Genomic DNA, 27,734 nt, shown 5'->3' with positions numbered 1-27,734 from the left:
GGAAGGGTGCGGCCCAGAGGCGGAGAGCGAGGCCGCAGTGGCGCAGAGTCCGAGGCCCCCGGGCCTCCGCCCGCCTCCAGGCATCACCTCCGACCCGGCTGCCGCTGGCACGCAAGGGGCAGGCGGCTTCCAGACCTCCGAGAGCTGGGCCGGTCCACGGCTCCGCGGTCTCTCAACCCCGACTCCCGATTGCTCTGCCCGGGGAAGAGGAAGGGCCGAGGGGCAGGCGCCCCCGCCGCGCAGAGGCCTGGTTTGGGGGCTCTCCGAGGGGCCTGTGGGCGCTGGAGCGTCCGGCCCCCAGGCTCGCGGTGGCGAAACGAGGAGGTCCCGAGCCGTGGGCCCCGCAGTGCGAGTCGGGGCGCGGGAGCAAACGTTGCTGCTGCTTCTCGTTGTACTTTGCTCTGCTCCCCACCACTTTTCTGACCTACCAGCACCGAGGCCTCAGACATTAACCCAGTGGCGAGCCCACTTGACTGTAGGATTTGTGAATCATCTGGGGCGTCGTTGTCTAGGAAGGTCATGGGGAAACTGGATTTGGATCGGCTGCCCACTACACCTTCCTCCACTTGATTTCTAGGCTGCTGGGGTGGCCGATTTAACGATGGAGGTTGCAGGTTCTTCCCCGTGGTGGGAGAGGAGCATGGTAGTCCTTTTCAGCGAATATCTGGGATCCTCAGCTTATTATTAAGGCGAACATTTCAGTTACAGCTCGGCTAACCAGCTCCGAGACACAGGCTGGGTGGAAGTCCCACCTCTGCCCTTGCTTGCACTGAGCATCTTTTCTAGTCAATTCAGCCTTCCTGGCCCAAGGAGACTTCTGAGCACGTTCGCAAGCTTGAAACAGAACCGACTTGAAATGCCTGGGCATAAACAAGTGGTTAACATGTTTGTGGTGCCCCACTGGAAAGTGAGTGCAGGTCAATGAGTTAACACAAAAAAAGTTAAATTGTGCTTAGGATTTGCTTGTTTTTGTTTTTTGTATTTTAATCTGTCATCTTCTGTCCGACTGGCAACACCATAGACCACACTGAGCTTTTATTTATCATAACTTCAGAAAAATGAAGGTGCTGAATTTAACTCTACCAAAGTGGATTTGTCTTTTAAAAACTTCACAGTGTTGTTAAGATTAGAAGTTGTTCCGCACATGGGGACACCCTGACATTGAAATCATAATAAGCCAGGTTTGCAAACGATGTCTGATCTCTTCCGTTTTGAATTATGCTTCAGATGGGAAACTCTTGTCTAGTGACGTGACTCATTACATGGTTCCAGATTGGAAAGTCGTTCAAGATTACCTTGAGATCCTTGAGTTTCCTGAGTTGAAGGGAATTGTTTTCATGCAAACGGCTTGTCAAGCTGTGCAGCATCAAAGAGGCCGAAGGTATCTGTTTTACATTATTTATTTATTTATGGTGCAGGGTTTTTTTTCTCCCCTTTAGAAAAGGTCCCTTGTTGGAGAGAGAGGGGAGGAATTCATTATTTTCATCAGAAAGGACTTTTTGAACTAATTTGGCATTTTCTTTGCCAGTGAGGAATGCAGTAACATTCTTTTATATTTCTTCTTCAACACCTGGCCCAGAGATCTGACTGTAAATCAATAAACTGCGGTGTCCCCAGGATGTGGGTACTTAAGATTCTTGGCTTTTGGTTTGCAATTTTATAGTAGCAGACCTATTGCTTACTTCTGGGTGAAAACTGCATATTATTTAATCTTCTTATTTATAGATATATTGTTTCAGAAACGTACATTATTTTCCCCCTGGGAAAAAGAAAGTGTTTTAAAATTTGAGGCTCCTTTATTGGGGAGGCAAATTTCTTTATAAATTCATTTAATCACTTGTGATTTATTCAGTGAAACCAGAATTAACTTGTTTTATTTTTAGACTACTGGTATAACCACCAACCATAGTAATTGTATTTGCTAAACAAAGAATTTCTGGTTGAACTCAGTCTAAAATGCTTGCCTTGTGCGTAAAGGAAGAACAGTTTTTCACCTTTTAAACAAATACACTATAAATGGTTTTGCTTCTTTTATGTTGGGAAAAGATTTATGATTTGAACTTGATGGCTGTATGGAAACAGCATATTAGAATTATACACCCAACCTCTTAACACCCCAAGTTAAGCAGAAATTATGTTTATTCTTTTTTAAATGTTGTGGTTTCTTCAGACATTGGTAGTAAAAGATGAAGTGTGTTTATTTGTATATGAAAATGATAAGTTGTCCTTATTATATGCTCAATTCAAAAAATATGCATTTACTAGATTGTGTGCAGGTTTTTCAGATAGAATATTTTTATATGAGCTTGAAGTTGATTTTGTTCAGACACAAAGATATAAATGTTTATACGCATCCAGGTTTAAATGCTGTTGTAGGTGTCGTATTTCAATTTCTGCTACTAAAATCAATTTGCTGTTATAGTGTGATTGCTAACACACTGCTAAGCCCTTTCAACTTCTGTTTTCTAAAATATTTTTAATATTAAGGATTGTTTTAAAAACCAATTCCTGGGACATTTGAAAGCAAAGAATTGGAATTTAAATAGTCTTTTTTCCTGAACATTTCAAAAGTAGTTAACTTGAAAAATTACTGGTTTTCCATTACTTCACTGTGTCTCTGAATGTACTAAATGTGAAAACAAAAGCTAAAGAGTCATGGAACAGACTCACAGGGTAACACCCTGGTTTTGCCATTTTTGAGCTCCTAGTTCCAGGCCTTCTGAAGTACAAAAAGAAGTCTTGGTCCCTCTCTCAACAAACTTGTCTTGTTGGAGTTAGATGCAAGAAGCAAGAAGGTAATTGTGGCATACCTTACATGGACACATGTAGGATGATTTAATGTGGACTGTGCAAAGTGCAGAAGTGAACATGGGGTGTGGGAGTTGAAAATGCCTTCTGAAGGAAATAGTTTTGAGACGGGTCTCAATTCGGGGAAATGAACCTGACTGATGACGAGGAATGAAAAGCAGCAAAAGGAATCAGCAGGTTTGGGACTTGGTGTTTTATTTACCCGTTAGGCAACCAGCAGGTGTATTCAGGTTGAGACAGCTAAAGGAAGTTACCTAAGCCCTGCTGCTGCTGCTGCTGCTGCTGCTAAGTCGCTTCAGTCGTGTCTGACTCTGTGCGACCCCATAGACGGCAGCCCACCAGGCTCCCCCGTCCCTGGGATTCTCCAGGCAAGAACACTGGAGTGGGTTGCCATTTCCTTCTCCAATGCATGAAAGTGAAAGTGAAAGTGAAGTGGCTCAGTCGTGTCCGACTCTTCAAGACCCCATGGACTGCAGCCTACCAGGCTCCTCCGTCCATGGATTTTCCAGGCAAGAGTACTGGAGTGGGTTGCCATTGCCTTCTCTGACCTAAGCCCTGGAAAGTGTCATATATTAAAAGCTAGCTTTATAGTTGATGACAGCCATTGAATGTGTAAGATTCAGGAGATATGCTTGATTAATTTGGCCTTTGTAAGTGTTACGTGTAAATCACTTGAGTATTTGTATTTAACCAAAGGTGGCCTAGCAGAAGTGGTAAAGAACCCGCCTGCCAATGCAAGAGACATAAGGGATGCAGGTTCGATCCCTGGGTTGGGAAGATCCCCAAGAGGAGGGCATGGCAACCCACTGCAGTACTCTTGCCTGGAGAATCCCCATGGACCCAGGAGCCTGGCAGGCTACAGTTGATAGGGTCACACAGAGTCGGACATGACTGAAGTGACTTGGCACGCCTGCGGCCTAGCAGAGGCTCTCTGGTGCTTTGCTTCATATAATGTTGGGGAAAGTTTTGTTTTTCAGTTCTTCCTTAGAGATTTTTGAGATGCTGGTAAACAATTCATTCTATTTGGCATGCTTTTAGGAACATTATTGCTTAGGAAAGTTTTGTCAAGTGAAAATACCTGGTCTGCTCTAGTGTCTGGAAGAAGGATGCCTTGCTTTCTTTTTGACTCCTTCCTAAATGCCATCTGTATAGAATGAGCCTCAGTCTCTTAGTACATAACATAAGACTGAGATCAAAGTGTTACAGTTGAAAAGTGTTACAGTTTGATGGGGATCAAACTCCCCATCCTATGTCAATGTTACTCAACATGAGTAATGTAGTCAACTTTGTTTCTAAAAGAAAAGAAAGTCTCGTGGATACTCAGTGTTAATTTAAATTAAGTTACTTAAATATGTTTCAACATAAATTTAGGTATAAATCCTCATACCTAACTACTTAATGCAACCCTAAACCCAAATCAGACCTTCAAATTAAACAAAGCTACAAAATCAGAAAACTGCAAATGAACATTAATTTAAGGGGACCAATGACACTGTTTTACTGAAATGAAATCACCCGAGTTGGGTTTAATAATGGAAAGACACGGCCTCTATTGGAATAGGCAATGGCAACCCACTCCAATATTCTTGCCTGGAAAATTCCATGGACTGAGGAGCCTGGCAGGCTACAGTTCATGGGATTTCAAGGAGTCAGACATGACTGAGCGACTAAGCAATCACACACTGCCTCGTGTCCATAGACATAGATTCTATATTTAATATGATTTTATAGTTTGATTTCAATCATATCAATGCAGAAAATGCCTGTTCTCATAAGTATGTTGTACAAAACAGTATGAGGAATGTCAAGTTTTTGATTGGAATAATCACATGCTCTGCCATCTAACAATCCTCAAATGTTTATTTAATGAGGGCTCATGTGATAGCCCTGTAAGGCTGACATTTATTCATGTGTTAAGGTGTTCATTTGAGAGATTCTATTTGTCAGAGCTGTGCTAGCACTGAGGATACAGTGGAGAACAAAAGCAGACGTGCTCTCGATGGGGAGACAGGCAGTAATGGATGCTCAGAAACAGATGGGGAAATGCGGCTGTGACAGGCATGCTGAGGCATGGGACTTGGCTCAGGAGAGCCCAGACTAGGCGCCGGAGGAAAAGCTTTCCTGAGTGAGAGGCCTGTGTTGAGCTCTGAGGGGTGTGTGAGTCCCAGGCAAAGAAAGGAGAAAAGCTTTCTGGGCAAGGAAACTGTGCCGTGCAAGGTCGGGGGAGGGAGTACGTGGAGAAGGAGGGAGGAGAGGCCCTGGGCTGGACTAAGACAGGGCCCATGGGCCTCAGGGATGTGGTGAAGGGTTTTGAGCAAGGGGGATAACATGATCGGATTCCAATTTTGAAAAGATTACTGGGCCAGTGGAAAAGAGGCTTGGCGAAAAGAAGAGGAGGCACTTGCTTTAGTTCACATGAGAGATGTGGCTAACTTAGAGACAGGGAGAGAAATAGACTTTTCTAAGAGCTGTTCAGTAGGTAAGATCCATAGAACTTTGTAAATATATAACAGATTGGAAACATGTCCACACAAAAACTCGGAGACAGATGTTCATAAGAGCTGTATTCATAATAGCCAAACTATGGGAACAACCCAAATGTCTAGCTACTGATAATGATTCCACGAAAGGTGTTTTAACCATACAATGAAATATTATTCAGCCATAACAAGGAATAAATTAGTGATAAATGCTACAACACGGACTTGAAAATATTATGCAAAGTGAAAGAATCAAGCCACACACATGGAAATCCTATATTGTATGATTCCATTTATATAAAATGCCTAGAATAGGTAAATCCAAGAGATGAAAAGTAGGTTAGTAGTTGCCAGGGGCTGAGTCAAAGGGAATGGGAAGTGACTGCTTGATGGGTATAAGTTTCTTTGGGGGCTGATAAAAATGGAATTAGATAATGGTAATGGTTACATAACTCTGGGACTATACTAAAAACCATTGAATTGTACATCTTAAAAGGGTGAATTTTATGCATCATATCTCAATAAAGCAACTGTTTTTAAAAAAGATCTATAGGGTTTAGTAATGGATTTATGTAAGTGAGATAAGGGAGAAGGTAGTGTCAAGAATGACACTAAGGTTTCTGGCTTATGTAACCCGATACAGAGGGGGAACACTAGAGGAGGTCAGGTGTGGGAAGGTAGAGGTCTTGAGTTTGAGGTGTCTTTGAGGCTTCCAACAGGGCAGGCCCTGACACCAAATGGCATTGCAGCTAGAAGCCTGGTCCAAATTATGCTCCATTCAAAATGTTTTAAGAATATCACCTAATGCAGGCAAATACTGCTTGATTCCACTTATACGAGGTACCTAGTATAGTCAAATTCACAATCAGAAAGTACATTGATAGATACCAGGGGCGGGGAGAGGAGAATGGGCAGTTAGTGTATAATGGGGACAGAGTTTCCGTTTAGGAAGGTGAATAATTTGGGAGATGGATGATGAATGAGAGTTGCACAGGTTGAATGTACTTTGTGTCACTAAACTATAAGTTAAGTCTGGTTAAGATACTATGTTTTATATTATATGACTTTTACCACAGTAAAAAAATAAAATAAAAAAGAAAGAATACAACCTAATATAAATGGAAATAGAAATTTTTGAAATTCTTGTAGAAAGCTTAGGGACCTCTGAAAGCAAGTCTAGGAGACCTCACCCCAGTTCTGCAAAAACTGAAGAAATGCAGCCTTGAGTACGGAGCCCACTTCCTTGTACATCTCCCATTGATTGTATGACACCCACTTCTAATCCCCAGAGAGAGGAGTCAGCAGGGGAAGGCATGTTGCATCTGCAGATAAGATCACTATTGAATAAAAATAGAAAAAAAAATCAATCTAGAAAAGGTAAGTTTTGCTGTCCCCTGAGAAACTGTCTGTAGATAATGGAGATTTTTAGAAAACACTTGAGCCAGACCAGGAAACTAGGGTTTTTCTGTAAGACTGGAAGTTTTTTAATTTTTTTGTACTTGACTATTTGAAACTCTTGTCCTGTCATTCAGGCCAGATTTGTTTAAGGCACTATGATGATCTCTGCTGGCTCCCTGCAGGATGCTCATATATCTCATTCCATCATGTGCGCCACCAGCCCTGACTAGCAAAAAATACGACTGTATTCGATGGATATGCTATGAAATTATAAGCATAAACCCACATGCCTACAAGAGCACTGGACTGTCACACTCAGAGTGATTCGCTGTTTGTCTCCTGCTTTCTCCATTAATATTCTCGTGCCATTTGTTCATTTGTTTTATCTGGCTGATAGGTAGCTGACAAATGGACGCACACTTGAAAAGTCTACGGGAAATATTTGGGAGTAGAACTTCAAATTGAGAAAATTCTTTTTTCTAAGTGATAGGTTTTGCTAAACATTGGCAAGGATTGTCATTACGCTTATTTGGTGGTAAACCCCCCTGGGTCTGGCTTGTGGAGCATCAGGTGTTTGGAGAGGACTGGATTCGAGAAGCCCCACATTTAGGGTACGGGTGTGCTGACCAATGCAGTGATGTGTGCGAAGCCTAGCGAAAGAGCAACTGGGTTCTGAAATGTCAGAGTTTGTCCCAGGGCATTTGTGTCTTGTATTTGGTTCACTGTTGCAGCGGGTTGTGAGTTCATTGACTCATTTGCAGACATTTTTTGAGCACCTGCTGTGGGTTAAGTGCTAGAGATATAAGGAGAAAGCGTGCTGTCTGCTCCCTCGAGCCTTCTGTCCCCTCTCTTTCCTCCCTGGGGCCCTTTGTCTACTTACTGCTCACCCATCCTTCAGGTCTGTCCCCTCCCTCCTGGATGCCTTCCTCTTCCCTCCTGGGTTCCCATCACACCCTGCACATTGCCTGAATGATGCTAAAGCTGAAACTCCAGTACTTTGGCCACCTCATGCGAAGAGTTGACTCATTGGAAAAGACTCTGATGCTGGGAAGGATTGGGGGCAGGAGGAGAAGGGGACGACAGAGGATGAGATGGCTGGATGGCATCACTGACTCGATGGACGTGAGTCTGGGTGAACTCTGGGAGTTGGTGATGGACAGGGAGGCCTGGCGTGCTGCGATTCATGGGGTCGCAAAGAGTCGGACACGACTGAGCGACTGATCTGATCTGATCTGATCCCACTGAAATGGGTTGTTCTATCTTTTTTTGTGGTTTTATTTTGTTTTGACAATTAGTGTAGCTATTTTTTTTAATCACAGTAAAATATATATAACATAAAATGTACCCCTATCTAAGTATACTGTTTGGTAGCATTGAATACATTGACACTGTTGTAACAACCTGCCTTCAGAACTTTTTCATCTCCCCAAACTGAAACCCACTAAATGTTAATTCCCCATCTCCCTCCCCCAAGACCCGCACCCCCCAACACAACACACAACCACCGTCCCACTTTCTGTCTCTGTGTATTTGGCTCCTCAGGGAAATACATATAAGTGTAATCATCCAATACTTGTCCTTTTGTGACCGGCTTGTTTCACTCAGCATAATGTCTTCAAGGGTCATCTGTGCTGAAGAATATGTCAGAGCTTCCCTTCTAAGGCTGAGTAACAGTCCGTGGTATGTATATACCACGTTTTGTTCATCCACCCATTCCTCTGTAGACACTTGGGCTGGTTCTACCTTTTAGCTAATATGAATAATGTTGTTATGAACAGGGGTGTGCAAATATCTCTTTGAGACGCTGCTTTCAGTTCTTCGAGGTCTGTACCCAGAAGTGAATTGCTGGGACATGTGGTAGTTCTAGTTTTGACTTTTTTTTTTTTTTTTGAGGAATGGATGGTTATGTTGCGTTCACCATGAGCAGGACCATTTTGCAGGTGAAGGGCAGCATCAGGGACATCTAGATGGTTCCCTGAGGGCCCTCAGCAGAGCACAGAGAAGGAGTTTGCCAACTGCAAGCTGTTTAGTCTGGTACAGTGCAGCCAGTACCTGTACTGAACTCAGGTGCTTTAGGGATGTGGTCAAAGGGAGCAAAAAACTGGAAGAGATCAGGAAAAACAGGCAATAGTTTTCAGTATTTTCTCTGAATTAATAAATTTCAGATGTTTATAAAACCTCTTCTAGAATTTTTTATTGCTTAACAAGAAAAGTACTCATTTTAAAAATTCATGCATGACAGAAATGTGTGAAGCAGAAAGTGAAAGTCCTTGCCTAACCACCTGGTAAGGAGGGTCTGGGTCTTGCTAGCACAGTGATGGAGACTCCTCTGTGCATATTCTCAGAGGCTGTGAAAAATGATTTTAAGTGTATCTTTGTGAAAGTGGGAAAATTATAAATTTAATATGTTCTAGGCATTTCCAGGGGAAAGGGGCAGCTTTTGTTTACACAAGTGGAATTCTATGAAGGAAAGCTACCATTCACATAAATGAAGCTGAATCCTTTTGTTCATTAGGACAGTTTTATAAGTTGTAGTTACCTGCTGATCCTTTTTGCTGTTGATTCCTTTTAAAGTGGCTCAAAATTAGAATTACTAAGAAAGTAAAATGTGTTTCTTGCTTTCCAATGAAGTGTTGAGATGATACAGATTTGATAGCATTTATTTAGAGGAAAAAAGTTAAAGTTCTGCCTTTGCTTTATTGAAAAGACTCATTTTTAAACATCCATGGTGGCAGGCTGGTGCTAGGAATGCAAGCACACAAATTTTATTATATTACATGCCAGTCATCTACCTTGGATAATTTATATGTTAATTTAACATCTGATTTAATATTAATCCATTTTAAAATAAATAATTGATTTCCTTTAAAATAATTGTGAATATTATATATTTCATATTACCAAGACAATTGAAAAGCACCTTCTTAGAAACTGACTTAATTGAGACTTTACATTTTATTTGCTTTACATTTATTTGAGATTAACAGGAAGATCTCCTGATGGGGAAAAACCTTAAAACTTTCAGTTAGTTGTCTGACAGATGAAGCTAGCCTTCATTCATGTAAATGGTGTGGCTGCATCAATAACATTCACAGATAAATCCCCAAACTTACCTTACATGCCTTTTCCAGGTCTGCCAGCAAAAAATAAAATGTATTAAAACCCAATGCCATTTATGGAATAAAGTGAAGTATAAGAATACAGCCCTAAACTCTGCTTGCCTCTGTGAGCCTTTGACTAAGGGGCTACATGAGGCAAGGTCGTATAATTACATAATAAACAGACAGAGGTCTCAGAAAGGGAAAGGGATGTAGAGGAATTTAACTGATCCATGAACTAACTACTGAGGCTCTGCCCACGCCCATTCCGGCAGGTTGGAGAAACCAGCGCAAGCGCACTGCACACACTAAGGCCTATAAATAAGTGTGTCTTGGGTTTTAAATAATCAGTCTTTCACTCCAAAATACCTCATCTTTTCTGAACCTTAGCAAGAGCTGGCAGGAGATGAGTACATGCTACGTGAGATTTATTCTTCTTCTCTGTGTCACAGACAGTATAATAAATTGCGAAATCTCCTAAAGGATGCGCGTCATGATTGTGTCCTCTTCGCTAATGAATTCCAGCAGTCCTGCTATCTCCCTCGGGAGAGAGGGGAGTCCATGGAGAAGTGGCAGAGCAGGTATGGCCCTGAATAACAGCTAGGTGTCCACCCTATCAGCTTCTTTCATTTCTCTATCATTGGTTATTTGGGAGTTGATCTAAATATAACGCCAGAACAAACCAACAGTTATTCTGGAACTGTGATTAATACTGAAATGCTTAATGTGTCTATATTCTAGAGATGTCATTTGAATACAATTTTAGAAATTGTAATTAAGGAGATACAGGTGCCTAGAGTAAGTTTGCCCCAGGCCCCTAAAGGCTAATAGGATCCAGAAGTCACAGCTTTAATGCAAGTGTGTGTGTGTGTGTGTGTGTGTGTGTGTGTGTGTGTGGCAGGGAGAGGTCCTACTTTTAAGCTAAGATCATCTCACTGTCTCTGGTTTAAGTTGCTTTAATATCCCCATCAGCCTTACTAAACTGAAACTCATAGTTTAATTCTAGTCAAGCTGTTTTAGGAAGTGGGGGGTCATAGCTGAGTCCACCTAAATGCAGAGCCCTGAAGCAAGGATTTGGGAGATGAGTTGTTTGTGTGAGAAGCAATTCCCAGAAGCAGGAGTGAGGAACTGGGGAGAGTGATGCAGAGAAGGAGGGAAAGCAGTAAAGGATGTGTTGCTGCTGAGGGAAACTGAGGCTCCGTCTGCTGGGAACCTTTAAAAAAGCATGCAGAGCATGCCCCAGAAGTCACCTCCAAGGGCGGAGGCGAAGGCACTTAGGTACCACTCTAGCTGAGGGTCATCCCCTGAGGGTGTTAACTCCAGTCAGCGGACCCTTGAGAAGGGATGGAACCATCACCCCCGCCTCAGCTGAAGCCAGAGGCAGCCTTAGGGCGCAGGTGCTGGGCACACATAGCTTCTGCCACACTCTTCTGTAGAAGGCAAAAGAGACTGTAGTTTTAAAATAGCTTTGCCATACAAAATATTTACATCATTTTTCCTTATAATTCTTTGTCTGTGTAGCCATTAAATATTTAAATTCTCTAAAGCAAAATAAGCACTGATATATACTGAGTCTTTAATGGACTGAGTTCCCACAGGGCTCCACAGCAGAAAGGGAAAAGCAAATCTCTTCCTAGATTGGGTCACGTGTGAGGACTCACACTTACTAACTACACAACCTTGCACGCAGTCAGTACTTAGTGAATATTTTTTAATTCTAGAACTAAAGGAACCTTGCATAGCATCTTCATTTGCAGAAAGGGAGACAGATGCCTACAGAAACTGACTTTTCAAGTCCATCCACTTCATCGGAAACATGATCCTTTCTTGAATACATCTCCAGACCTAGACTCCATTTTCAATTCAGATTCTCCTCACGAGGATTTTCAGACGTTTCACGTGGTACCATGTTGGATTCTGTCTTTACTGGGTTATGATCTTCAGCTTCTTGCATCCAGCCTACTTTTTCTCTTAGCCAAAGGCTTGTTTGTGGTGCTGTATGGTTCATCTGTCCAATTAAAAGGTGTTAGTGGTGGCAGAGCCTCATGGCTTCTAGGCCATATCAAGAAATGGATGAGGTTTCTGTGATACTTGGATTTCTTAGAGAACAAGAGATCTCAAGCACTTTCTGATTCTTCTTTTTCTCCCCCAGAGTACCCAATCCAGGATATGTTTATAATGGGTGCTCAGGAAGTATGTGGTGAATGAATGAATGGTTGTCTGTATAAACCAAAGGGGAGCAGACTGAAAGCCACGTATGACGTTCTGATCAGGAGCTTGAGTGTGTCTGCCTTGGGAGGGCTCACGTGCCCCTTGCTTCCTAGGAGCATCTACAATGCCGCCGCTTGGTACTACCACCACTGCCAGGATAGGATGCCCATCGTTATGGTGACAGAAGATGAAGAGGCAATTCAGCAGTATGGAAGTGAAACGGGAGGAGTGTTTGTGATTTCCTTCAAGGTATTTCCAGCTGGGGGGTGTGTGTGTGTGTGTGTGTGTGTGTGTGTGTTCACTTCCACAGTGGTACCCCTAAGGCTCTGGATCTCTTTGGCAGTACAGAAAAGGGAAAATAAAGAATGAAGACTTTAAAGAAGTTCTGCGTCTTTATCACTCTCCACCTAATTAATCTTATCTTTGGCAAATTTGGGCAAACTCCCTGTGACTGTAAGGCCTACAGTTTCTAAGACTGCAGACCAGTAAATCCCTATTGACAGTGAACACATGTTTAGAGTCATAACAATAATACTAGTAGTAATGACGATAGGTTGAATCTTATAAAACTGCCAACATTATGTTGTTTTTGACGTACAAAAAGGCAGTTTTACATGGTTCTACCTAAAACTAATAGCCAGCATTTATCTATGGCAGGCACTGTTCTGAGTGTATTATTTCATTTAGTTCTGACAACAACCCTTTGAGACAGGTGTTAATATCCCCATTTTATTGGTGAGGAAACAGAAAGGCTAAAGCAGCTTGCCCAAGGTCACAGAGAGAGAGTGATAGAACTGGGGTGAGAACCCAGGCAGTCAGACTCCAAAGCTCTTAATCACTAAGCTCTGTTGACTCCAAAACCGTTTTGCTAAATATACACAAAACATCGTTTTAAAGGCCAATCTTCTTTTTCTACTATTCACACTTCTTTACTTGTGACCTTGGGCGCGGGTCAGTAAGAGTAAAGGAAGGGGTGACCTGTGATATTACTTCTGTGAAGGCTGTTGGACCAGCTTGGTGTCCATGTAACAGGCAGGAGCAGCATTATCAGTGACTGTTTTTTGAGCTTTCTGACCAACACAGTTCTCCTATTTCTTAGGTACCTTTTTGGAGAATAGGATGCCTGTTAATCTCTCAAGAGATTACTGGTCACTTCTGCCTGCCCAGTTGGTCAATCAGGTTTCAATGGTGAATATTGTTTTTTGATTCAGAAACTAGAATGAGGCCCTCCATTACCTGTGTCAGTTTACAGAACGTCTAGTTGGATTTTGAATTGTAGATCCTATAAAGGTTCCCATGTGCATGTATTGCTAAAGATTTGCCAATAGAATTTTCTTGGCCCTGCTATAAAAAAAAAGTGTTCCGACATGCCAGAAAAATCCAGGGGCGCTGGATATTAATGGCAGTGTCACTTATTTTTTCTGTTGCAATACATCATGTCTTGTTCCTGCAGAGGACAGTTGACTAAAATTACGTTTTTCTACTTTTTGTGAAAATTACTTTTCTCTGTAGCCCAGTAGCATAGTACAGTTTGATTTTGTATAGCATTTCCTAAGCAAACTGTGTGACCGAGGGCTTTACAGCAGTGTATGATAGCAGAGAAAAAGAGATACTATGAAGTTCAGATGAGCAGGAAGCCCAGAATTTTCTGTGGAGACTTGAAGGTAGATTGGAAGGAGTGAGGACAATAAATTCCTCTTGAAGAAGTGAAGGCATGTAGCCTGGACATGGGAAGTAGATGAAGCGCAGGCAACCTCACCACACCAGTCTCCTCTGGGTGGTGACCTTGGTGTCTTTTCTAGGGCCTCTCTGCAAGTTACACCAAGAAGTACAATAATATTCAGTAATATTCTACTTGGAGGCGACCCTGACACTTGTTTGGGAATTATGTTTCATACCAGGTCGTCACATTGATAGAGCGTCCCCACAAGTGTCTCCACATGAAAATTGTGACTATATCTGTATAGTCACAAAAGAAGATGTGGTCCTCAGGGAGCTTATGAGGCTGGAAAGCCTAACACCAAAGAACAGAAACCTCTTTCCTTCCCTCCTCTCTGCTCATCTGAGATTGCCTATAGGTTGAAGGAGGGGAGACTCTGCCTTATTATACTCTACTCCTCACCATTTTTTGCCAGGTTATTTAGATTTCTTATTAATCTCAAATATTTCAAGATTTTTTAAACAGTGCACATGTAGGAGCTTTTCCTCTCCATTCACTGGGGGCTGTTACCTGCAGCAATGAGATCCCTGTAAAGACAGGCAGCCCGGACGTGTGCACATACTTGCTTGTTTGTGGAGAGTGAGGAAGATCTGAAAATGCAGAGTGATCGGGGGTAGAAGCATTCCATGGTAGGAACAGCCTCCCTGCGGTTCCTTGGGCAAGGCTGCCAGGATTAATGAGATGGTAGAAAATGAACCGGTAGCATGAGGTTTGGGAGGGTACTGCCCATTTAACCCCTCTTCAAAACCGCATGCCAGCAGTTCCTGTTCGGGAGTTTTCGTAATGCTGCTATAACAGAATCTTTATCTTCTGATCATGTTTCTCTTGGTTAAATGCAGAACTACCTGGACAATTTTTGGCCTGATTTAAAGGCCGCCCATGAGCTCTGTGAGTCTATCCTTCAGTCTCGACGAGAAAGAGAGAATGAGAGTCAGGAGAGCCATGGGAAGGAGTACCCAGAACACGTACCCCTGGAAGTGCTAGAAGCCGGCATCAAGTCTGGGCGCTACATCCAGGTGAGGGTGGTGATGGAGAATCGGCACGGGACCAACCAGTGTGTTTCCTGCTCTTCTTTATTTGGCTCCTGTCCCAGGCCTCTGATTTCAAAGGCTGTCAGCGAGATGGCCTCAGTAAGTCAGAGTCGCCAGTGTTCCAGGTGACGTGGGAGTCCCCTCCGTAGGCATCAGCCTTGGGTTTGGAGCCGCTCTCTAGTGTTCTTAATTAGGTTACACACTAAGCATTACACAGGTAGCCTTTCAATGCCTCCCGTGGGCTTCCCAGGTGGCACTAGAGGTCAAGGAACCACCTGCAAATGTAAGAGATGTAAGAGATGCTGGTTTGATCCCTGGATCGGGAACATCCCTGGAGAAGGACATGGCAACCCACTCCACTATTCTTGCCTGGAGGATCCCATGGACAGAGGAGCCTGGTGGGCTACAGGTCATAGCGTCGCACAGAAACAGACACGACTTAGCACGCATGTCACTGGGAAAGAGAATGTATTTTTGCATTAAGGTGTGGAGGTTTGGCAGAATTGTAAAGTTGTTGAAATTGGACTTCCTCATGCCTTTCCCATTTTCCTGCCCCTTTCAAGTGTGTCTGTGTGTTATCTCAGGACCCAGGACCCAGATACTATCAGGGTCTTGAGAGGAAATCAAAATTATTATTCAGATTTCAACAGTTCTGTGTGCTTTACTCTGTGTGTGCATGTGTGCACACATGCAGTTTAATCACATGTGTAAATTGTGTATTTACCACCACAGTCAAGATACAGAACTATTCTACCGTCGATTTTACATATAGATTTTTACATAGATTTAGGTTGAACCTACCACACTAAACTCCCTCCCTAAAGTGTAGGGGGTTTTTTTTATTATTTATTTATTTGTGGGATCTTTGGTCCTTGTTGTGACACGTGAGATTGTTAGTTGTGACATGTGAACTCTCAGTTGTATGTGGGATCTAGCTCCCTGACTAGGATTTGAACCCAGGCCCCCCTGCACTGGGAGCAAGGAGTCTTAGTCACTGGACCATCAGGGAAGTCCCTGAATGTGGGGGTTTAAGCACTATATCTGTTGGAGAGGCTAATGCTTCCAATTGGTAATGAAGTTTACAGCATTCCTGAGGATATTTTGGGGAAGAAGATATTTTAAAGACTGCTCATCACTTAGGTAAGATAAATCGTCACACTTGCAACGCTTGGTACAGCTAAGAGTAGGTCAAAATGAAGGTACATTCTCCAGAGAAAATAAACATTGGTGATGAATTATTATTATTATTCCTAAAGAAAGGGATCATAAACCTTATAAGAATATAATGGGGATATTTTCATAAAATTTTTGAGCTATACCTTTTGGAGGTTAAAACAGACAGAAAAGAAGCTTTTCATATTGATTTTGATTTTAGGGAACTCTGAATGTCAACAAACACAGAGCACAAATAGAAGCTTTTGTTCGACTTCAAGGAGCCAGCAGTAAAGATTCAGGTTCAGTATAAACCTTACATAAATTTCCATACTGCTTTTTTATTCTGATATTACAGACTGAAGAAAGCAAAGTTGAAATTGTCACTTCATACGTGCCGTGTCAGATATCCTCACATACACTGGTTGTGTGGAATCATGGGCTTTTTTTTTTTTTTTTTCTTCCCTATCCTTTTTGTCTATAATTTCTGATTTTTTGGTAATAACTCTAAAAAATGGTAATAGCTACCATTTTATTGGGTGCTTATTATGTATCAGATACTATTCTAAGCACTTAAAGTAGGTATTGTAAAATAAATAAATAAATAAAGTAGGTATTGTTATTGTTTACTGCCTTCTACACATGAAGAAATTTAACGACAGAGAAGCAAAGTAACTGTCCCAGGATGGTGCACGCGGTAAGCAGTGGGGCTGAACCTGTGAGGTTTTAAGACATAGTCCTGTGCTGCATCACTGAGCTAATATATTGCCTCATTGGAGTCTTTTAAAAAGTAACATAGATGAAAAAAAAGTGTGACTAAATTGTATCATAATAGAGTGTACTGTTAGATCTGCAATGACAGGGTGAGGCTGGAGGAGGGTGAGAAGCAATGGCTTTCTCTGGGCTTCTGCTCGTCAGGCTTCTAGTTCTGCAGTATCTGCAGTTCAGCAGCCTGCTGACCGCTCCCTGGACGCGTGGCCCCTGAAGGTATGAGACAGAGTCCCAGTGTGGGCTGACACTGTCTCATGCAGGCAAGCTACCTTAGAAGGCACTTGAGGGACTTCCCTGGCAGTGCAGCCGTTAAGACTCTACACTTCCAGGGCAGGGAATGCAGATTTGATCCCTGGTTGGGAAACTTAAGATCCCATATGTCAAGCGGTGGGGCCAAAAAAAAAGATGGTTGGGGGTGGCTTTATGAAAGCACATTTTGCAGCATGGCCTGGCAGCAGCCTTCCTTCCTTCCTAACCTGTGGGGCAAAAGTTTGCCTTCGGTTTGACTTCCATCTTTGAAAGGAGGGAGCTTTTATTTACAATAATGCTGATTAGATCTTGAACGGATTATGTTGAAAGGCCTCACTGGTGAGGTCTCACCCTTGGCTTTATGGGGTTTCTCTGTGCTGCTCCCAAAGCAGATCTCGTCAGTGACGTCCTAATCCACGGGATGAAGGCTCGAAACCGCTCAATTCATGGAGACGTGGTGGTTGTCGAACTGCTCCCTAAAAGTGAATGGAAGGGGAGAACCACCGCCCTGGGTGAGAATGACGGTGAGGACAAGGCCCTGGGCGAGTCCCCGAGTGAGCCCATGCCCACAGGTGAGCCAGCCCGAAAGCTGCCTGCTCGTCCAAGCAGACTGTTTATTTTTCCTCTCCTTAGTCCAGAAGTACTGCAATTATTAATATATGATATCGTCTCTTTTCCTACATTATCAGTTTCCCGTCTCTGCAAGTTTATTTAGTTCTCATCAGCACCCAAATAGGCTATAATATGTCTCACCTTAAAACAAAATAAAAACCCTCTTAGGTCCCACATCCTCTCCAGCTATCGCCGTTTTCCCTGCTTCAGTTTCTGGAGAAACTCATTGAAAAGGGAATTCTCTCTCTCCTCTCCAGTTCCTCTCTCCCTGGTCTCTCCCAAAACCGCAACATCCAGGCCCCACCCCCTCCTACCTCTTGTCCTTTGTCAGAGTCACCGGTGACCTCACCGCCCACAGTCCTTGGCACCTATAACCTGCCAGCAGCATTTGGCTGGCAGACCACCGCCTCGTCTTCGGCTTCTGGGCTCTTCTCCTCCACTGGTGGATTCCTCCTTATTCCTTTGCTGGTTCTTGCCCGTCTTACTGTCCTCTCGGATGCACCCGGCCTCCTCTCTGGATCTCTCCCTCTCCGCACACTCTCCCCAGGAGCTGCCTCCAGTCCTCTGACTGTCCCTCCAGCCCAGAGCCCTTCCACAGCCAGTTTTGTCTACTCAGTCATCTGTTTGGCTTCCTCCCCTGGATGTCTTAACAGGCACCTCAAACTTAGCACACCTAATAACAAAATCCTGATTTCTGCCCCCCAACCTGTTTCTCTCCAACTGTTCCCCATCTCAGTAAATGGCAAGGCTGTTCTTACAGTTGGTCAACCCAAGACCTTGGAGCTATCCGCACCTTCGTTCACACATCGGCGTGTGCTGTCCACTCTAGCTTTAAGGCGTGGTCTGGGTCCAGCCGCCCCTGCCCTCTGCCACTTGGCTCCTAAGTCAGTGCACGAAGACCTCCGGGAGAGATTTTCCCGACAGCCGCCTCGCTCGCCTCCCTGTGCCTGTCCTTGCTCCCAGAGAGTCTTCTCGGCAAGGGAGCCACAGTGATCCTTTTAAAATCTTCAGGTCCTGTCAGGTCTCTGCTTCTGCCACGGTTACCAACTTGTCCTTTACCACCTGAGAAACAAGCTTTCCCCAAACCTCACACCTCCTCTCCTCACTTCAGGTCTCTGCTCAGAAGTCACTTCATCTGAAATAGCTGCTATTCTGACCCTTCATGCTCCTGGTCACCTTACGCTACTCTGCATCTCCTAGCAGTCCTCCCTGCCTCACATATTTGTCTCCCACCCCCACAGACACCCAGACTGGAGTGTAGACCCCAAGCAGTCAGGGACTTTGTTCTGATACAGCTGTGTTCCCTGCTAGAACCTAGAACAGGGCCTCCATAAATACTTGGGGAAAGCAAAGATAGCGCTTTTAAATGTTATACTTTGCCTTTTCTTGACTTCAGTCTGTGATGATTAAAAGTTTTACGTATCAGACTTATGATTTGTATACTTTTTCTGTGAATAATGTTGAACCAAATGATTTTGGCTGGTAGGAAAATGCAAGACAGTGAAAACGCCCAACAGAAGGCATAGGTTTAAAAAAGTGAAGATCAGGGACTTCGCTGGCAGCCCAGTGGTTAAGACCTCATGCCTCCCCTGCAGGGGGCATGGATTCAATCCCTGATCAGGAAACTAAGATCCCTGTGGTCAAAAAAAAAAAGGTGAAAATCACTGACTTTTCCCAACATACCTAAACCTGAGTTTGGTGAAGTAAGGGCCGAAGAGAAAGTGGGACTAATGGCTTCTAAAAGTCACCCCACAAAAAAAAAAGAAAAAGGAGGGGGGCGCATACTAACAGTGTTTATTTTAAAAATTACCTATCTTAAAAAAAAATGATCCATCCTTCTTAAAAGAAAGGCAAATGTTTGCATCTCTCAAGTTGTGTGGATGTGCTTGAAAAAATTGGATGTTGCATTTCCTGTTTTCTTCCTCACTGCTGAGCTGGTCAGAGTCCAGTTAGGTGACACCTTACCAGTGAAGGTTTCTTTTGTTTTGTTTTCCCAAAGGCAGAGTGGTAGGCATCCTTCAGAAGAACTGGCGGGACTATGTGGTGACATTTCCATCCATAGAAGAGGTCCAGTCACAGGGCAAAAATGCTCAGAAAATCCTAGTTACACCTTGGGATTACAGAATTCCCAAAATCCGAATCAGCACTCAACAAGCAGAAGCCCTCCAGGTACCCCCTCTCTTCGCCTCTTGTCTCTGCCAGCTTTTGAGCAGTACCAGGAAACGTTAACTTCTTTGCATAAGAAGGGGTAAATTATTGATGGCATGTGGCATTCCGAGATCCTGTTTTCTAAAAATTCTAAATATATAGAATCATCTATTAAGTAGTCCTTGGTTAATAAATGAAGGCCAGAGAGAAACCGTCCTAGAAAGAGCTGTGCAGGACAGCTGGAGAGAACATTCATTATCCAGCTGTCCAACACAGAAACTTCCAATAGATACACTTTGCCAACGCTAACAAGCTTTCTTCCAGCAAGTGATATAGAAATACGATTGCTCTGCCCTGTGGGGATGATATAGTGGTACTTCACAGAATCGATTATCCATAAAGGAACAGAGCCCCGGAGAGAAGACATAAACAAGAAAGTTAGAAATTAACCTTTACTGTGGCAAAGGGTGCAGGCATCACCCAGTCTGATTTGCCCGATGTTCTGTAGTTTGTAAATGAGACGCTGAAGCAGGCTGTCCCCAGCCAGTAACCTGTTCATCCTGTACCTTTCCATCCTGAAGCCTCACTCAGGCTCTCAGAGGCCAGGTGCAATAGCTGCTTTCCGTATCTGTGGCTTGCTGGAATATGGGGCAGTGAGGTTCAGTTCACGCTGATTACCTTCTCCCTGCCAAAAGATGTCTTAAGAAATTAGAAAGTAACTCCAAACACACACACAAATTGGACTGTGCATAGTTGGGTTTTTCCCTTGGGCTGCATATGTTAACTAGAACGTGTCGCAGTTGGTTCTCTCTTTCTCAGGTTTTCATCTTGGTGCAGAGAGGTAATGCCTCCCTTCAAAGCACTGGGTTAAGCATTTACCTGCCATCTGACCATTTAGTAAAACAGGAAGAACCCAATAAAAGGAAAAAAAGAGAAGATGGTTATTTGTATTAATAAATTGGCCACTGTCTATGGAGCTCAATGCTGTTTATCCCTTGTTTGGTGTTGCTAATTGACCCACTTACTCCTGACACTGGGTTCGTGTTTCCCCCTCTCTGTGCAGGACTTCAGGGTGGTCGTGCGCATCGATTCCTGGGAGTCGACATCTATGTACCCAAATGGACATTTCGTGCGTGTTCTAGGAAGAATCGGAGATCTGGAAGGGGAAATTGCAACCATCCTGGTGGAGAACAGCATCTCAGTTGTCCCCTTCTCCGAAGCTCAGGTCAGACTCGCCCCAGTCCTGTGGTCTGATAAAAGACATTCTCTGCTTTTTCGTTCGTCTGCCGTTGTTGTTGTTCTGTCAGTAAGAAAGAAAAATTTTTGTACTGTGTAACAAACTGCTATCTAAACCACAGCTAATGGGAGAAGTTCATTCCTCTTTAACTCTGTGTTTGAACGAGACTGGAGTCAACTTCAAGTGCAGTTTCTTACAGCCTCATAGCTCTCAGATTTTTACATGTTTCCAACTGTGCTTACAAATGGTATGTCAGCATCTTATCATCAGTATGCATCCATTCCCCGTAACTACATGGGTACCTGGTTGTTACAGACCCACTGGGCTCTGCTCCCTGTCTTGATCATTCAACCAGAGGCCTGCAGAAAGCTGTGGGAAGCAGCTTCTTGGGTATACATCTCTGACCCATGTATCAAAAAAATCATGCTCATTATGAAACCATTTTTGTAACCTTTACAGAAAACAAAAATTGTGTGAACATAAAGCATCAGCTATTTCTGTCACGTTATGATCTGTTAAAAATCCTCATAAATTGTGTTTATTATTCTTGCATAGCTATATTCATAGTGCACACAGGCTATATTTTGCTTCTTGCACTTAAAGTTATTTCTATGTGTTGACATAGCCTACTTACTGTTAATAATGATGGCAAATTACTCTATATTGATGTATTCTAGTTTACTTAAGCTTTCCTCAGTTGTTGAGCATTTGGGATTTTTAATGTTTCAGTATTATAAAAGGTGCTACTTCAAATGTTTCATAAACATCACTTTTTTTTAATCTTTTGATCATTTTCTTTGGAATGTAATACTTAAAGTGAGATTACCAAGTCAAAGGGCATAAAAAATTTAAATAGCTTTTGCTGTGAATAGGCAGGTTGTCCTCCAGAAAAATTGGGCCAGTTTGCATTGTCATCAAGAGCATATGGGTGTTCTTATTTTCATTATAATTTTTGACAGAATAGTAACTATAATAGTAAAAATACTTTAGAATATCTTACATTATTAAAATTTTATGTTTAACATTAGTATCTTGAAATCATTTGTTGGCTTGTTTTGACAGCTTAGTGAAAATGTTGGAACAAAATAAAACATGAATTAGACTTCACAGGACTAGAATTCTTCCTTTTTAGCCTACTTAACTGCAAATTGATGGCTTGAATAGGTAATAATGCAGAAAAAAAATGCCCAAGATTGATCCTACTTTAAAAAGGGAATATGTTTTTAATATCTGGGACATGTTGATTTTTTTCAGGGCTTGACTTGAATTAAAAGCTCAAATATATTTAAACAAATGGATCATTTGAAAATGCGGTAGATATTGTACTTTTTATAAGCCACCCATTCATTCTTGCCCGCACCCTCACAACTAAAGGAACTGTAAATGCTCTGGAACATTTCCTGTCAGACTGTAGAATCCTCAAGGGCATGCAGATTGTGTCTTTCCTATTGAGTCCCGACTTTCCAGAACCTCACACGGCTCCTGACACATATTAGGCACCTAATAAATAATTATTGCTCAAAAGAAACAAATAGGTAGAAGCTAGTGAGTAATGAGGGGCTTCCCAGGTGGCACTAGTGGAAAGAATCCGCCTGCCAATGCCGGAGACGTAAGAGACTCGGGTTCAATCCTTGGGTCGGGAAGATCCCCTGGAGGAGGAAATGGCAACCTACTCCAGTATTTTTGCCTGAAGAATCCCATGGGCAGAGGAGCCTGGTGGGCTACAGTCCGTAGGGTCGCAAAGAGTCGGACATGACTGAATGAGTTAGCACACGCACACAATGAGTAATGAATGGGGTTTCTATGCAGTCACATGGAGAATGTTAGAGAGTTTTTATGGAAACTTCTGGTGCATGAATTGCTGAATCTTGGGCCTCTCCCTGTACAGATGTGTGAGATGCCAGTCAACACACCGGAAAATCCCTGGAAGGTAAGTTCGCAAGAGGAACGAGAACGTGAAGACCTGAGGAAAACCCACCTGGTGTTCAGCATCGACCCCAGCGGCTGTGAAGACGTGGATGACGCCCTTTCAGTCCGAGCCTTGGATAATGGCAACCTGGAGCTTGGAGTCCACATTGCAGATGTGACGCACTTTGTAGCACCACACTCCTATATTGACATTGAAGCTAGGACAAGGTAATGCTTTTAGAAATCAGCACTGGGATTGTGTGTGTGTGACTATAATGTGTTCTGCAACTGTACTAAGTCACTTCAGTCGTGTCTGACTTTTTGCAACCGTATGGACTATAGCCCACCAGGCTCCTCTGTCCATGGGATTCTCCAGGCAAGAATACTGGAGAGGGTTGCCATTTCCTCCTCCAGGGGATCTTCCCTACCCAGGGATCGAACCCAAGTCTCTTACATCTCCTGCACTGGCAGGTGGGTTCTTTACCACTCATGCCACCTGGGAAGCCCATGCTAGTTTCAGATTTTTAAAACAAAGATTTCACAATTGGGAACAGTCCTGAAGATCCTTCCAGAAACGGCAACCCACTCCAGTACTCTTGCCTAGAAAATCTCATGGACAGAGGAGCTTGGTGCAGGCTCCTGTCCATGGGGTCACAAAGAATCGGGCGTGACTGAGCGACTTCACTTTCACTTCCCCTTTTCCTTGAGAAAAGTAGTATCTTGATCAATTACGTTTCCTTTGTTTTTTGGCTGCATTCTCCAGTTGGGATGAGTGGGGGCTACTCCCTAGTTGCAGTGTGCGGGCTTCTCTTTGCAGTGGCTTCTCTTGAGGGAGGTTGCAAGGGCTTAGTTGCCCCATGGCATGTGGGATCTTCCCAGATCAAGGACTGAACCTGAGTCCCACGCATTGGCAGGTGATTCTTAACCCCTGGACACCAGGGAAACCCCTGCCTTTCCTTTTTTAACAAAATCTTTTCACATGTTGTATGCTACAGTGAAATGGGTTAAATTTTTCATGTAGTAATATCCTATTTTCTATAAATACTGGATTGTTACACTTTAATTTTTCCTACACAACTAAGATTTGTGCCACTCTGTCTTTCTCTTTTATATCAGTGGAAGAATATTGAGCCCAAAGCGGCATCACTTAGAAAAGTGGGAACACAGGCATAGCTTTGTTGCCCAGCTTGCTGCACTTTATGAAAAGCAGCAGCCTTGGGGAATTGGCGCTGAGCCCTTAGCCATTTCCTCACCGCAGCCTGTGCTGTCAGCAGTTCTGCCTCTTGCTGCTGAAGGTCATGGACCTGCACGTGTGTCGTTCACAGGGCCACCACTTACTACTTAGCGGACCGTCGCTATGACATGCTGCCCGCCATCCTCAGCGCTGACGTGTGCTCCCTCCTGGGAGGCGTTGATAGGTGAGTTGGTTCATTATTTCTATCGTCAGAACTTGTCCTGGTCCTTCTGTGATGCCTGGTAGCTCTTGCTTCTGGCCACTTCCTTTTTCTAAGCTACTTTCCCACCGCCCTTCCCACCCCTTCTTTCCCCCGCAATCCTCTGTTTGGGGGCAGCTTTATTGCTCGCACCTTCCCTTCCCTTCCACTCCTCTTTTCTTTTTGTCTCCTTTCCTTCTGCCTAGCTGGGAGGCTGCTTCTTCCTCTTGTTGACTTTTTAAAGTCAAAGTCTAAGAACAAATGTATGTCCCTTTGTACATATATGTTCCCTGGTTGAGGCTGTTTTTCACAAGGATCATGAACTTAGGGAGTTTTGTGGTTATTTGTTGTAATTAAAGTTTATATCTGTCCTTGAAGCTGAAAATTCACACCTTCCAAAAGATGTTTAGTGAAAGGCTCCCACCTGCCACTTTGCATCAGTTACCAATTTCTTATGTATTTTTTAGATACAATACTGTAACAAAAAAGCATTCTCAGTTTTCCACCTTCCTGTATGGGGAAACACCCAGCTCTTCCCTGCTATGTCTTTCTTTCCCATAAGTCTCCTTTGTCTTTACAGAGGGCACATTACATCTGACACTGCTCGCCACCAGATGTCTTTCTCCACACCAAGCTATTCTCTGCAACCGCAGCTGGGTTTCCTACAATTTAATCAATTCTGATGCTGTCTTCCCCAGAGACGGCATCAGGTTCCACAGGGTAAGGGCTCAGTCTCACACAGCTGTCCCCCTCTCCCCAACTTCAGACAGTGTCACAGGCCCAGATTGTCACCGTGCTTCTGACTGACCCGCTGTAGATTAGAGCAGGGGTCCCCAACCCCCAGGTCATGGACTGATACCAGTTAGGAACCAGACTGTCACACATTAGGCGAGCAGTGGGCAGGCAAGCGAGTGAAACTTCATCTGTATTTACAGCCACTCCCCATGGCTTGCGTTACCGCCTGAGCGCCGCCTCCTGTTGGACCAGTGTTGGCATTAGATTCTCATAGCACAGACCCTGCTGCTCTTGACTCATCCTGAAACCATCCCAGTCCACCCCTGGTCTGTGGAAAAACTGTCTTCCATGAAACTGGTCCCTGGTGCCAGAAGATTGGGGACGCTGGATTAGAGCTTTCCACTACCCCTTCCTTGCACTTCAGATGCCAGTTGAAAGTCCACATTGTTACCTGTACTTCTGACCTACTGGCTATAAATCAGAGATACCCAGACCTCCTCCTCAGGTTCAATTAATTGTTAGAGCAGCTCTCAGAACTCAGCAAAACAATTTACTTATGTTCACTGTATAAAAGTATATGATAAGGGATACAGGTGAACATCCAGATGAAAGAGTTGTGTAGGGCAAGGTATGTGGAAGGAACACGGAGCTTCTAGGCCCGGGGTGCCACTCTCCCAGCACCTCCGTGTGTTCACCAACCCAGAAGCTCTCCAAACCTCGCTCACTGGGGATTTTATGGAAGCTTCATCACATTGGCGTGATCCATTAGTAACTCCATTTTCAGCCCTTCTCCTCGAGAGAATGAGGAGCTTCTAATCATGGCTTGGTCTTTCTAGTGACCAGCCTCCTCCAGGAGCCCACCTCATTAGAACAAGACATGCCTATCTCCCAGGAAATTACAAGGGTGTCAGGAGCCCTGTGTCAGGAGATAGGGACAAAGACCAACATAAGTTTTCTGTTATTTCACACACTAATGCACATATTTGGACATGTGGTCTTTCTTTGTCATACAAATGGTAACCATATATGTACTCTTCAGACCTTGCTTCTTTTTTAACTTAACAATGTATCTTGGAGATCATTCCATATTAATAACAGTTCTGTATCTATGGAAATTTGGATTGCTTCCAAGCTTTTGCTATTATAAACAAAACTGTACTGAATTACTTGGACTATAGCTCATTTCACATTTTTAAAAGTACAGCATCTCTGGAAGATAAAGTCCTAGAAGTGAAATTTCTGTGTCAAAGGGTATATGCATTTGTGTTTAAAAAGCAAAGCGCCTTCCATAGAGGTTATACCAGTTACATTCTCCATCACTGTATGAGAGTGCTAGTTTCCCCACAGCCTTGTCAACACAATATATTGTGTTTTTTTATCTTGGCCAATTTGATAAATGAGCATGGTATCTTAAAAGTGCTTTTGATTTGCATTTTTACTTCTATGCGTACAGTCATTGTTTGTATGCCTAAGCCGTTTGTGTATCCTGTTCTATGAACTCTTTCATGGTTTTTGCCCCTTTCCTTTTTGCTTTCTTGATCTAGTAGTAGTTGGTATGTAAGAGCTCTTCACATGTTAAGAAATTAGCTCTATTTTTGATGTCAGTTCCAGATGTTAGAGTGATCATGCTAAAGTCGTTCTTTACTAAGTGAACTTTTTGCTCATGAACCCGCCATCAAGACTGATATCCTAGTTCAGTGTTACCTAGTAGCATTCAAAAGGCTTGACTCCTCTTTGCTAGAGAGCCCAGTAGACTTAACTCTATCAGTGCTGTGCTGTTCTAAGGAACATGGAGAACCATCAAGTTGGGCTTGCAACAGTTCGTGTGAACTCATTTCAGATTTGCTCAGAGATCCACAGAACCTTGTCTAACCTCATTTTAATTTTAAATATCTTTCACCTTAGCAGCAGTGTTGGATTGAAACATCAGACCGGAAACCCATAGCAATGTCATTTCTTTCGTTACATTTAGGCTCTAGTTCTGTTCATTTCAAAAAACGGTAGAATTAACAATGCTGCATGTGACTGGCTTTGCAGGTACGCTGTAAGCGTGATGTGGGAATTAGATAAGACCTCCTATGAAATTAAGGAAGTATGGTATGGCAGAACCATTATTCGATCGGCATACAAACTGTTTTATGAAGCAGCCCAAGACTTGCTGGATGGAAACTTCAGTGTTGTGAAGGATATTCCGGAATTCAAGGACCTGGATGAGAAGAGCCGACAAGCCAAGCTGGAGGAGTTAGTGTGGGCGATCAGAAAGCTAACTGACATAGCCCGCCACATCCGAGCCAAGCGAGACAGCTGCGGTGCCCTGGAGCTGGAAGGAGTGGAGGTTCGCATCCAGCTCGATGAGAAAAAGAACATTCACGACCTCATCCCCAAGCAGCCCCTGGAAGTCCACGAGACCGTGGCTGAATGCATGATCCTGGCCAACCACTGGGTAGCCAAGAAGATCTGGGAGAGCTTCCCTCATCAAGCCTTGCTGCGCCGACACCCTCCTCCACATCAGGAGTTTTTCTCCGAACTCCGAGAGTGTGCTAAAGCAAAGGGCTTCTTCATAGATACACGGTAATTTCTCTTTTGAAGGGGCAGGAAAATGGAAAGGGTAACTGTACACTTATGTATTTTACAGTGGTTATAAAATGTGACAGCCAGATCTTTGACCAAAAAGAGAAAACTTCTTAGCTTTTCTTCGTTTACTATAATGTAGGTAAAGAGGCTTCCTTTTTTCTTTTTGGCT

General features: G+C 43.4%; 1 protein-coding gene across 1 annotated transcript in view; it reads left to right on the top strand.

Moving 5' to 3' along the window:
- The first annotated feature begins 1,168 nt into the window (after nucleotides 1-1,168).
- Nucleotides 1,169-27,734, top strand: part of DIS3L (DIS3 like exosome 3'-5' exoribonuclease) — a 30,915-nt gene continuing 4,349 nt past the window's right edge. The window contains exons 1-11 of the mRNA XM_010834542.1: nucleotides 1,169-1,381; nucleotides 10,237-10,365; nucleotides 12,109-12,244; nucleotides 14,555-14,731; nucleotides 16,122-16,200; nucleotides 17,311-17,490; nucleotides 19,530-19,699; nucleotides 20,742-20,903; nucleotides 22,804-23,051; nucleotides 24,149-24,241; nucleotides 27,029-27,562. Of these exons, the coding sequence (XP_010832844.1) occupies nucleotides 1,263-1,381; nucleotides 10,237-10,365; nucleotides 12,109-12,244; nucleotides 14,555-14,731; nucleotides 16,122-16,200; nucleotides 17,311-17,490; nucleotides 19,530-19,699; nucleotides 20,742-20,903; nucleotides 22,804-23,051; nucleotides 24,149-24,241; nucleotides 27,029-27,562 (2,027 nt within the window). The 5' untranslated portion in view covers nucleotides 1,169-1,262. The remainder of the gene's footprint in view (nucleotides 1,382-10,236; nucleotides 10,366-12,108; nucleotides 12,245-14,554; nucleotides 14,732-16,121; nucleotides 16,201-17,310; nucleotides 17,491-19,529; nucleotides 19,700-20,741; nucleotides 20,904-22,803; nucleotides 23,052-24,148; nucleotides 24,242-27,028; nucleotides 27,563-27,734) is intronic.

Source organism: Bison bison, unplaced genomic scaffold, assembly GCF_000754665.1.
Source record: "Bison bison bison isolate TAMUID 2011002044 unplaced genomic scaffold, Bison_UMD1.0 scf7180017864034, whole genome shotgun sequence".
NCBI lineage: Eukaryota > Metazoa > Chordata > Mammalia > Artiodactyla > Bovidae > Bison > Bison bison.
This window is presented reverse-complemented; position numbering and strand designations above follow the sequence as displayed.